Genomic DNA, 12,198 nt, shown 5'->3' with positions numbered 1-12,198 from the left:
CACTGGGAGAGTTTTTTATGGGGAAAATGTGGATTTCTCTCAGTATCAATATAAAGCAATGAGAATAATAAAGCATACTACTTCCAGTTCCCACATACTCGTACACGAAGTACAGAACACATTCTAATGTAGCTGGATTATGGGATTTGCATGGCTTTACATGAAGATTATTTAACTTTTAACAGTAAACTGCAACTCAGCAATCTATGTGCCCAAATTTAGGCTAATCCTGGCAGCTTACTGAAGCTTAAGGCTGGTATTTTAACACGCTCCTGTATTTTTACTACAGAAAGGTAATCAAAAGAAACACTCCATGAACTGCATTTGGCCCACTTCCTCACTGCTGGGATGTACTCTACTGCACAGAGAATATTGGCAAAATATCAGACCACCTGAGAGAATATACTGGGATTTGAAACTCTTGCCTTACATTTCAGTATTTCCATTTCATAAAGGTAGGCTTTAGTCAACTAAATTAGTTTCAATTAAACTAGTCCAGCCACAAAAAGTACATCCTGATTACAATTGAGAAACAGTGCTCTCAGAAGGTGTGTCATTTGTTCCAAAACACACCTGTTTCTAGAAAAAAAAAAGGCAAGAGCAGATACCCGGACTGATAGAACTATATTTAAATGATTAAATTTGGGGTAATTTGCAAAGCTTGAAGGAAAAACAGCATGATTTAATAATGTACCAGTGATTTCATTACAGGTTTGTTAGTTTGCATAAATATTCAAGTAAACGTATCCAACTGTAAAATAAGAAGGTAGTGGGGTGAAGATAATGAGCACAAAGGGCATAGTTTCTTGATAAGAAGAAATAAATTTAGAATTAGATGTAAGTGTTGCTTCGCATGTTCTATTTTGTAATAAAAATCCCTGCTTTGAAAACAGGCCCTGGCTGCATGATTACCGTATTCAGGAAGATGTTGATTTTAGTGAAAAATGTCATAAGAAAACCAAGTGGGTAACCAACAGCCACTTGAGCCAAAATAAAATCCACTTAATAAATAGCATTAAATTATAGAACAGGAAAAAAAAAAAAAAGGAGCGGATTAGGATTTTAACATTACCAAGGGAGGAAAAATGTTCAGCTCTCACTTGAAAGGCTCAGTTCTACCAAAGCCGTACTCATGTCTCACCAGCCTCAGACAAACCAGTCATACATTTCAGCCCGGACACTGATGCATTTGCAGCTCTGCAAATTTGAATGGAAAGAAATGCTTTATGTTTGGGATATTCCCTACTGAAATACAAACAGCACAAAACTGAGACCCTTTGTGTCATGTCAGAAAAAAGTCACGATGGTCTAAGAGCTCCCGAGCAAGTCTGAGCACCTATGGTCCTACTGACCTCAGCAGAAAGCACGGATGTTCAGACTTAACATAGGAAAACTGAGCAAGGCCATGCCCACAAACACCAAGCAGGTGTTGCAGTTAGGTCTAAGTGCACTTTCTCACCTCGTATCATTTTTAAATGGTCTGTTGCTGCACCACCCAATCTCATGTCTTAAACAGTACAGATAACTAACCACTGCCCAGGGAACCTACAGGTCTCTGTCACTTGAAATCGTGAAGAATAAATCTCCATTCAAACTGGGATTCGTAGCCTTGGCACAGGAACAAGTAGCTATTTGGCCCATTTTACAGAGGGGTTGTATTCAGCCACCATAACAAGTTTCTAATGATCTCAGAGGCCAAGAATCCATCGCAGTACTATTAACTTAGAACATGAATTTGCGATTATTTAATGAGCAAAACACAAGACAATTGTGGACAAATTCCAAGCATCTCTTGCAAGATGGATGGACTTAGCATGCTCCTGGTGAAGGTGCTGAGCATTAGCAATAGCAGCCAGGCACCCGTGGGGATTACCCAGCAACTCCCTGCCACACTTCAAATGTGACAATTACTGCCACAGGGCTTTTTGTTTATCACCTGTCAGATGTCAGAGCATCAGTTCTGGAGTGGAAAGAATAGAAGAGATTCAGTACATCACCGACCTGCAACAGCACCATGTGATTTGCTATCCAGAGCACAGCATCTATTTGCTCTGTTTAACTGATCAAGACGCTGGATCTGGGCACATCTTGCTTGCCTGTCAAAAAAGAGTTAGCTCCACACATAGAACTGGCCAAGAAAACACTTTGGTTGTGTACTCGTACTGAGCAGAATTCAAGCTGTACAGGAGCATCGGTCAATCCTGCTGCTGGGACATGAGGTTTGCTCAACACCACCAGAGAGCTGCACATCTCAGTGCTGCATGGCACGGGCACTTCTTCTACAGAGCAAGCAGGAGCAGCCAGGGCTGGGCTGGCTGACTGCAGCGGCAAGCCAGGGAATGGCACCTGCACTGAAAAATGCAATTTGACAGCAAATATTTTTGCAAATTGAAATCAAATGCTAGGCACAGATTTGGCCAAAAGAAATATAGGAAAGAGTTTGAAACCTTCTAAGGGTTTATTTTTATATATTGAAAATATATATATTTTTAAAATATGCATGTATATTCTGCTTTTAAATTCACAAAAAGAAAGAATGTGTATAAATGAAATAGGCTGATTAGTCTGAAAAAAATGTATTTTAGCTTAGAAAAAAAATCACTAGTTACTTTTTTGCTCAGCAAACATTTTTTATTTTTTTTCAACAATGGGAGAAGCTGAAAAAATGCCCTGAATTTCTGCAGTGGTCAGTGACCTTCGTAGCCCTCTCCTCTCACACCAAACCATTATCAGAGCAACTCTTCATGTATCTACACCTGACAATAGTTCTATCAACAGTTTTCACAGTGCTCATCCAGCAGTGTCGAATATAATATTTTAAGAGGCACTGTTCCATTACCCACAACGACAGCAAGCCCCGAGTTTCAGGCAATTGGCATTTGTTACTTTGCACCAGCCTTGGATGTGCTACAAAGGCAGCACGCTGTGAAAAAACACCACATCGTAGATTGGTTTCTCTAACAGCATCTTATGTGAAATTAGGATTACAAAAACGCCAGCAATTTACTTATCACTCTTCACACACACAAAAAAACCAACATTTCTGTAGTGCTGCAAGTACTTAACTGCATATATTGTCATCATGCAAATACTGCTGAAAGCCTGATCTGGATCTAGAGTTCAAGGTCTTTACATAATTTAAGAACAGTTTTTACCACATAAAAAAAAAAAAAAAAGCTAACGCTAAGTTAAGTGCAGTGGTTTTATGAAGATGTTCTGTGAGAAACAAAAGATGATTTGCAATGTACACTAGGGGGAAAAAAAAAAAAAAGAAAAAAGAGCCAGGCTATTTCTGAATTGCACTAAATGTTGTTGCAGATTTTGTGCATGCATCCTGACATATCCTTTGCCTTTTGCCTTTCTGTGTTCTTAACAGACCTGCACAATTCAACCTGTGTTTTACAGCCATTCTTCATGATAAATGTCATTTAGGTTTCTTCGCTATTAGTTCAGCCTGAAAGGAAACCGAGAGCTGTCCAGAATTCCTGCAACTTCTGCTGCAGAGAAATGAACTGTTAATTTGCAGCCCTTCTTACCAAATTAGCAGTGGATAAGGTCAAAGGATTCAGACAATAAAAGAACTGCATCGATTACAAAGGTATGCAAAGGTGAGAGTGCTTACAGGGGCAGGCTGAGTGCTGACTTTTATCAGTTAATGGTAACAAATTCATCACCTGATTCCAGCCTATGCTGTTCCAAGAGCCTCATTAAGTGCTTTGCAGCTCTCAGGGGCAAAGTGTAATGAGATTTAGAGCACCTTCCCTTTCCCTCGCAGGAGGCACTGGCCCCAAGCTGCCTCTGTGCAGGCAGACCACGAACCTGTCCCAAGGGAGCTCACGGAGAGGTTCAGCCTTAGGAGATAGGGACCCAGGCCAGGCTGCTTACCTCTGAGCCGAGCTGCAGGGGAACAAAGCTCAGACCTATTTGTTGCTCTAACGGCCCAGACAGCAAGGTCCTGAGGTTTTTTGACAAGCTGAAGATGGAAACCAATGCTAAAAGCACTCGGACTGTTCGTGTGTGTATTACTTAAAAATGCAAGTGGAATAAACAAGTGATTTTTTTCTCCTAAAACCTGCTTCAGAAAGATCTTCCTAATGGGGAAGAAAAGCCTTTCTTTCATCTTCCTTGTGCCCGTCTCACTAAAAGGCACGTCCTATCTTTGAAGAAGGATACGGCATGCAGAACCTCAGCACATCGGGAAAATAAGGTCCAAGTGCTCGTGCCCATTAGATTTTACACCAGTTCCCCACAATCCACGTGATGCTTGCAGCAGTTTTTGATAAAATCACGGAGTGCCAGGCCAAGGCTGCAGGGCTCTTGGGAACCCTCGACTGCCAAAGCTCCATCCCTTGCTGTCCTTTCTGTTTCCAGTGTGAATTTCACTAATAACCTCTTTGGGGCAGGCAGAGCTGTTCAGTGGCGCTGCACCGATTCTGCTGCTGTTTCTGTTGCCTCTTGTGCAAGATATATTCTTGACTTGGGGTTAAATTCACCCTTAACAGGGTGCTGTGCCACTTGAGATACCAACTTCTTCCTTCTCTTCTCCAAGTAAATCCCTTTGTTTTGAACTGTATAAAAGGCATCTTGTAACTAACAGTGAGAGGAGGAAGCGGGGTCTGGTCTGAGAGAACACAACTTGGTACCTGATCATTTCATGTTAGCTAACTGTGATCTCAGCCAGTTTTACAGCATTCAATAAATTAACCTTATAGCACCTGGTAACAAAGCTGTGTTCCGTGATCAGCACTGGGGAAACAGCCTCCAAGAGCCAAATTTATTGCCTCAGTTACATCCCTGCAGCTCCACAGACTTCAACACCATGTTCAGGTAAAGGCAGACTGTAGCTTAGAAAGATGACTTGATTTGCCAAGGTTATGGGACAATCAATATATGAGCCAGCAATGATCCAGGATCCTGTTGCTCCTATCACTAGAACAAACACTAATTTTGTCAATTTGGAATAAAAACATATTATGGCTATATTTTTTGAGGTCAGTAAAAGTCTTAATTATGTGTTCTTAGAAGTTAGATCACTCACTAAAAGGCAAGGTTTGTATTATTTGAGAGATGCAAAATGACTGAGCAATTTTCTAAGTGAAAGTCCACTGGCAAGGAAAAAAAAAAAAATCAGGAAAATTTCATGTTACACTTCACATTGCTAATTACTGATGATAAATGTTCTTCCCTCTTGAACTTATTTTCTCTGGAAACCTACTGAAACCAAACTTAATCATCCTGGAAACTATCACATAGCAGGACCTGGACTTTTTCACTCAAGTAGATCCTTGAAATAGTTCCACATTCTTGCAATTTACATTACAAATCCTGTGTTTCAGATAAAACTTCACTTTTTACTGCATTGACATAAGGAGATGAGATCAAAGATGGGCAGAGATGAATGAATTTCCTCTTTCATGAGCTTGTTCAGAAAACATCTGCCAGCAAACAAATTGTGAAGCGTAACTTCTATGTCCTTACCCAATTTTAGCTTTCCCGAACTCTCCCTTTGATCCTGAGAGTTAACCCTCCTCTTGTATTTTTCACTACCAGATAAAAATGCACATATTGCAATATCCAATTCACAGGGGCAATTAATGGGGAAGTTCTGCTGACGCTTGACTCAAAAGAAGCAAAATCTGGTTTGTTAGCTTTCTGCAAAATCTCAAGGGGTTTTTGTTCCTTTCTGTTCTTCAGCTAGAATTCTAATTAATTAAAAATGTATAAAAAAAAAAAGATAATCCCCAAATTTTAATTGCATTCACATTTTGCAGGTACACTAAATCAAGGAAACCCAAGAAGGCAAACATGGACCACACTTTGAAGATTGGTGATATTAACAAGGATTTCAAACAGAAGTTGTTTCATCAGTGAGTGTTACAATCTGATAGATACATCACAAAGAATTAGTCCAAACACACAGCCACCTCCACGGCACACGATGTGGCAGACTAACTGTTGAGGACAAAAGTGATCCAGTTTTGCAAGGCAAACCAGCACCCGTGCACCACGAGGCAGCCGGGTAGTCCCACAAACCAAGGAGACGACTCACCAGCACACAAACATTTTCCCAGGCAGAATCCTCTAACCAAGCTTGGTAGCAAACCAACTTTACATCATCAGTCCCACTGTGCTGGGACAACTGCTTCATCTGCAGCTAGCCTGAAGGGGCTGGGATGTCAGTAAAATGAAGCCACCTGTTGCAGCTGCACAGCACGTTTAGCGAGCGACTGTTTTCGCCTCTCAGCACTGCAGGTAAAATTCACAAGGTGAAGGAGCATTTCACAGAGGTTAGGTTCTCCATTTCATTGGTGTTCTTTTAAAGTTATCATCATCCCACTTTTTCTAATGTAATCTCCTGACTCAGTCGTCTGTCCCATGTCCCTGTGGCTTGTAAGTGTGCATTTATACAAGTAGTAGCCAGTGCTTCATTTTTCTGCCAATACAACTAGTTTGGAAAACCCACTTACTTCCACTCTTAAGCAGGTGCTGCTCCTCTTCCTTCAGCCTGTTCTGCATCAGACGCAGCATGTTTGCTGCTTCCTGTAACAGGTGAAAACAAACAAGTCAGAAAAGCTGCCACATTGCCCAGTCAAGCAGCTAACTAGATGGCCCTATAACAGTTAAGAGCACTCAAAAGCAGAATGACAAAGGAAAATTTCAGCACTGGAAATACTTTGTGGAAAATAAAAGGTCTTAATTGAAGCTTGGGAACTCCTACTTACTTTGCCCATGAGGTCAGGATATAAAGCATATACCCATGTAAAACAGTGCACTGAAGATCAGCCATACATTCCCGTCAGCTGAAACTTCACTTATTGCAGTGAAAATAAGTTCACTTGTTTTTGTCCCACAGAACATTACTGCCATTACAGAACAGAAGAGACTTTCTTTGGAAAGTGTTTTTTGGTCTTTTTTTTTTCCAACCAATACTTCAGTAACCACCAGACGTTGTTTGTGAAATGACTGCAGCTTTATAATACATGAATCAAACCAGGATAAATTCACACATTTCCATGCATTCAAACAAAATGGGAAGAAAAAGCCCAGACAACGAGCTGGAGAAGTACAGCCATACACTATATAATACTAGTATACTATGCTATTGGATAGTACTACTGGTAGGATTTGGGTACAAAGAAGAGCCATGACAACAAGACTGCACAAGGTGTATCGTTGATTTTCTTTTTTAAATATAGAAGATTAAAACATGCTGAGAAACACTACTGTACTGACAACATGACAAAGTTCTGACAACGGCAGTTAGCAAATGAAAAGGGTAGGTAGAGCAGTGGTTGCTGTGCTGAGGAATAGCAGCAATCACAACCCTCAACCTATTCAAATGAATGCCAACGATAAAAGGAGTATTACAACAAGGCCTACGAGGACTTAAACAAAACACACTTAAGTCTTGCAGTTTCAACTGAGCAAGAAATGTGACAGCTCGGAAGGGAAGAAGTATGCTGACAGGAGCTGGGCAGCAGCAGTTAAAACACATTTTCATTCCAGCATAATGGATTGGTAAGAAAACATGCCTGCCTCTGTAGACAGTAACAGATGGGAGTAATTTTAATCTCCTGGTATACATGCATTTGCTGAGCATCGCATACCAGGTAGACTAAAGGAATTATCTGATTGCCAAACACCACAACACAATTCTAGGAGGTCTTTTGCTGAGTTCATGAAGTTCTCCACCCAGTTAGGGCTAAAATCTACCAAAGTTACCAAGGGGTTTTAGAAATTAAGGTTCGTTATTCCAATAGCAGCATCAGACAGAACAATATATTTTTAATTACATCTAGTTTAAACTAGGATAACATTGATGGTGAAAAGCAAACTAAACATGGTAGAGTAGGTAAGACACAAAACATATAACCAGATCAAGATAGAGCCTATAATATTAAACAGATGGCAAACAACTGATGGAAGGATTTAGCCGCTCATTTTACTTGCTCTATTTTTTTTTTTATACAATTGCACTCATGCAAGACAAGTAGATGGGAACGCTAATTAACTGTAGATTGAGCTGCAATTCTTCTGAGCCTTTGATTTTTTATGCAGAACTTGTATACAATTAAAAAATAAACAGACAACTGCTGCTCTGACATGGTCAAATCTGCACATTAAGTGCACGTGCAGAAAGGACCCAGTGGATCAACTGAAATACCTGTGGGACAGAGGGAAAAAAGATCATCTGAGAACAGCTGAATGGTAGGAAAGATTTTTACTCTCAGGTGGAACTGTGTATCCTTACCTATGGCAACAGTGAGGTAGCTTGAGAAAGAAAAATCTCCCACCAACCTCTTGGAAAACTACCAGGCCCTACGAGCACACGAGGAAGCTGCTGGAGATGAAGGCCTGGCTTGCACAACACATCACATCTTGGGATAAGCATTCCTGTCTTTGGAGTTGAAAGTCATGCTGAGAAAGCTTGCAGAGAAATTGCTTCCAGGCAGTAAGTCGAAGTCATTTAAATTCTGTTTTTGCCCTTAGTATTTGAAATAAGTAGTGAACAGCATTTTTCTTCATTGGTTGCTTGAGTTTGGTAGTTGAGTTAAAGGACTGGCTGGGTAAATGGTCAAAATTGATGTCTAATCATGTGTTAAGTATAATTAACAAGCAAGGTCAGCAATGGCATAGGGATCAGCAGCCACATTGCTGCACGGCACACGTGCAGCTGTCTGTGTGCTCATATAACCTTAGAAGCTGTTTCTAGGCCAAAGATTCGAGTTTCTGTGTGGTTGTGCTTGACCAACCATAGTTTTGAATGCAAGGGAAGTGGGAGACCACAGACAAGGGAACGGGGCAAAACCCAGACTGGCTGGGGAAGCCGGTCACATACACTGCCATGTCAGGTACTGACACAAGCTGCCAGCACAGGTGACTGGAGAAGTTTCAGCTAACACAGCTGAAGTCGCTCAGGAGGATGCCTGTGACTCCCAACACCACCTCCCGGACAGCAACGTTCATCCTGGCAGCTTTCTGAGCAAGACTTACCCCATTTCAAAGATCCCAGTAAAGATCTCTTACAAGCAACTGCAACTGACTGCTGTAGTTCATATCGTGTGCAATAATTAAAGCATCACCAGCAAAGAGCTTTGACTTTGTCTAAATCTTAGGAGAAGAAACTGTAGGAAGAGGTTACTGGACCCCAAAATTCCCAGATTACTTCTCTGGGTAATTACAGTCCTGCTTGCCCAGATCTCATTCTTCCATGAGAGACGAGGAGCAGATTGCATCAGGCCAGTTAGCCGGGGAAGCTGTGCCAGACCAACACACAACCTGTGTGAAAACCAGGAGAAACCCAGGTCCATTGCCTTTCAGCAGACAAATCACATTTATTTATTTCTCATACACTAAAGCAAGGGGATTTTTTTTTTTCTTTATGCTCTTAGCTCTTTTCCCAACATTCTCCTGGAGAACAAATTGTGACACCCCCCCCTCCCCAGCACCACTGCACCTCTCTGTCCTGAAATGGGGTGGGCAGCGAAGCAGAGCCCCAGACCCTGTGAGGCTTCAGGGCACACAAGAGCAGAAACCCCACAGTGCCCGATCAGCTCCTGCTTTGGGGTGACCTGGGAGGCCCTGCTGTAATCACTCTGATGCACATTCACTGCCTCATTCAGATTTCTTAATTAGAAGCTGACCAGGCTGCCTCAGCCTCTCTCCAGTGAGCCAGACGCACCCGTAATACCCTAATAGCTCCTGCTCGGCGAGGCTGAGCTTGCTCCAGGTCTCAGCTGTTTGGAGGCAGCTGGAGTACAGGCACCTTGCACCGTCTGTACGGTGCCTGAAGGAAGGAAATGACAAGTGCAAGAGGCATCTCCATAATGCTACGGCAGCTCACGCGGGTGTATGGGCAAGACACAAAATACCGATGCCTGAGGTGCAAACCTGGATGTTTTAAGAGGAGGATGAGAGTGAGAAAGGGGCGAAAGGCTCCTTGGAAACTGTCAGGGTGTCCGTAGGGAAAGCCCATAGGCACGGAGAAATATTCCCCCTTATAATGAAAGCCTGCTGACCAGAATTTTCTGTGTGCCTGGGCAGGTGCTGAGCACCGGTGGGTGCGTAGGCACTCAGCAAGGGGCCAGTTGGGCTCAAAAACCGGCCTGGGAATGTACAAAAGGTTCTGGGGAGAAACCAAACGATTCCTGCTGGGAGATGGAAAGATGACTGCCATTGCAAGGAGCACAAAGGCAATTGTGCAGAAGCCATGCTACCTAGAAATCAGAACTACTGGTGATGGACATGTATTCTGCAGGAATTTAAACTGATTTAAACAAGCCTTGCCCCTGCCCCAGCAAACATTTACAATGCTTGCTGTGTCCTTGGGATGAAGGGTGCAAACGAAGGGCTCCGTCACCTGTCCGAATCTCAACCCCCGTGGCTGCTGCAGCCTACGCAGTGCACAGGGCAAAGATCAACAGGGAGGGAGAGAAAGAAAGGACACTTCCCAGATATCATGGGATATCAAATTCATAAACCTAGAAACCATGTTTAAAATACATCTATTCACGGACCACTGAAATAATAATAGATACAATCATTGCCTAATAGTGTAATTCCTTGTGTAAGTAGTGTAACTTATCTGTTAAGACTGCTGAAGGCAATCCAAATTCAATCCAATAAGCAGCCTCACCTGCCCCGCACCCTCAGCCACTTGCTCCTTTGCTCCTGCTCTGGTGCCAGCATTTGTGCAGCTGCATAAAAGAAACCCAGGTGAAAACTATGAATCCATCAAAATAAAATGAAACCAGACATATTCTCCAGTGCAGTTTAGCATTGATGCTGCACAAAGTCTCAACTTGCACATGGGTGTTGCCATTGCAGGAAAAACTGTGGGGGTAAGAAGAGGGAGCAGTGTGGCTTTCAGCTTCAGGGCTGATTCCTGTGCTTAAAATCTAAGAGAAGTGGAGCCTAAGACAATGATTTGACCATACAGCTGAGTCTTCTCCCCCTTTCCTGGAGCCTCTTCCTTGTGCTGGCAGCAGCATCTCAGCTGACCTCGTAGCGAGCCAGCACAGAGCTCACTGGCAGAAAAAAAATGCTGATTTTTCTACAGTTTAGATTTCTGAATAGCTTCGTGCGTGGTCAGATAAACGCTGCAGTCAGCCCAAGGGAGCTGTTGAGACTGTACAACACCATCCCTTTCAACAACAGCCCATCACTGCATCAATTTAGCTGTGCTGCCAGGCTACATCGTACAAAAGCTTACCAAAAACTGCAGCAAAACAAATTTGTTTCAAACGGGCAGCCTCAAACCAGTCGGAACCAGGACAGCATCATTTGTGCTGGCTGTAGCAGTTCTGAACAAGCAAAATCTTCAAAGGAGAAGGCAGAAGCAGTAGCCATTTATGTATTTAGAAAGTGAATTATATTTACCATGGTTTGTTGTTTTTTGTCACATTCTCACTTAAAGGAATCTGAAGGAGACATGTTAAATTAGTGAAAAAAATGAAACAGCTTCATTTGTTTTTAACACCTAAATCTTAAACCACGTCAACTTTCAAACAGCTGCATCAGTGGTAGCTTCAGTTTCCCTCTTTCTCCCTGCTGCTTTCAGTGCCTGCAGTCACTGGGCTGTATTTTCTGCCCCAACCAGGCTCCACCTTCACCCCAAACCCCTCTCCCCAGACTTTACGTTATCTAACAGAAGTGACTTTTACCAGCTTGGGGAAAACAACCATGTGCTAATCAGGGATGTTTTCCAGTTTTATGCTGGCCACTTCTGCGAGACTCAGTGCTTCCCATATGCAGCAGGGAGAGCTAAGGGCACAATGAGCATGGCAGAGATGCTCCTTCAACGTACTAAGACAGCAGCAGAGCAGCACCCCATGCAGGACAGCAGTCCTGTTTTCTGCGCAGGGCAGCAGTGACAGCCCCATGAAGCTAGAGATGTGGCCTAGCAAACCATGTAGCAATGCAGGAATTCATTGGCTTTGTCTGAGAACAACGCGGGCTCCTGGGCACGTCAGCAAGTACCTGCTCCAAGCCCCTGCCTCCAGCAGGGTCACACCACAGAGCTCCTCAGGTCTTAAAAACCTCCAGTGACAGAGCCTGGGCAACCTGCTCCTGTGCCGCCTATCCAAACAGCAAAAAATATTCCTTGGTGTCAAGTCAGAACTATTTTTCATTGCTAGCAGCTTGTTCGTGTCTTACACATAAGGGTTCTGTTCACCATAGCCACCAGTTGTGTGACCA

The 12,198-nt window shown here is 42.8% G+C and overlaps 1 protein-coding gene across 2 annotated transcripts in view; it reads right to left on the bottom strand.

Moving 5' to 3' along the window:
- Positions 1–12,198, bottom strand: part of CLUAP1 (clusterin associated protein 1) — a 71,864-nt gene that overhangs the window by 17,131 nt on the left and 42,535 nt on the right. For both annotated transcript variants that reach the window (XM_082772015.1, XM_082772016.1), the window contains exon 9: positions 6,468–6,540. In XM_082772015.1, coding sequence (XP_082628141.1) covers positions 6,468–6,540 — 73 coding nt within the window. The remainder of the gene's footprint in view (positions 1–6,467; positions 6,541–12,198) is intronic.

Source organism: Aythya marila (genome assembly GCF_965140915.1).
Source record: "Aythya marila genome assembly, chromosome: 15".
NCBI classification, from domain to species: Eukaryota; Metazoa; Chordata; class Aves; order Anseriformes; family Anatidae; genus Aythya; species Aythya marila.
The sequence above is the reverse complement of the archived record's forward strand: the minus strand, read 5'-3'. Positions and strand labels throughout refer to the sequence as shown.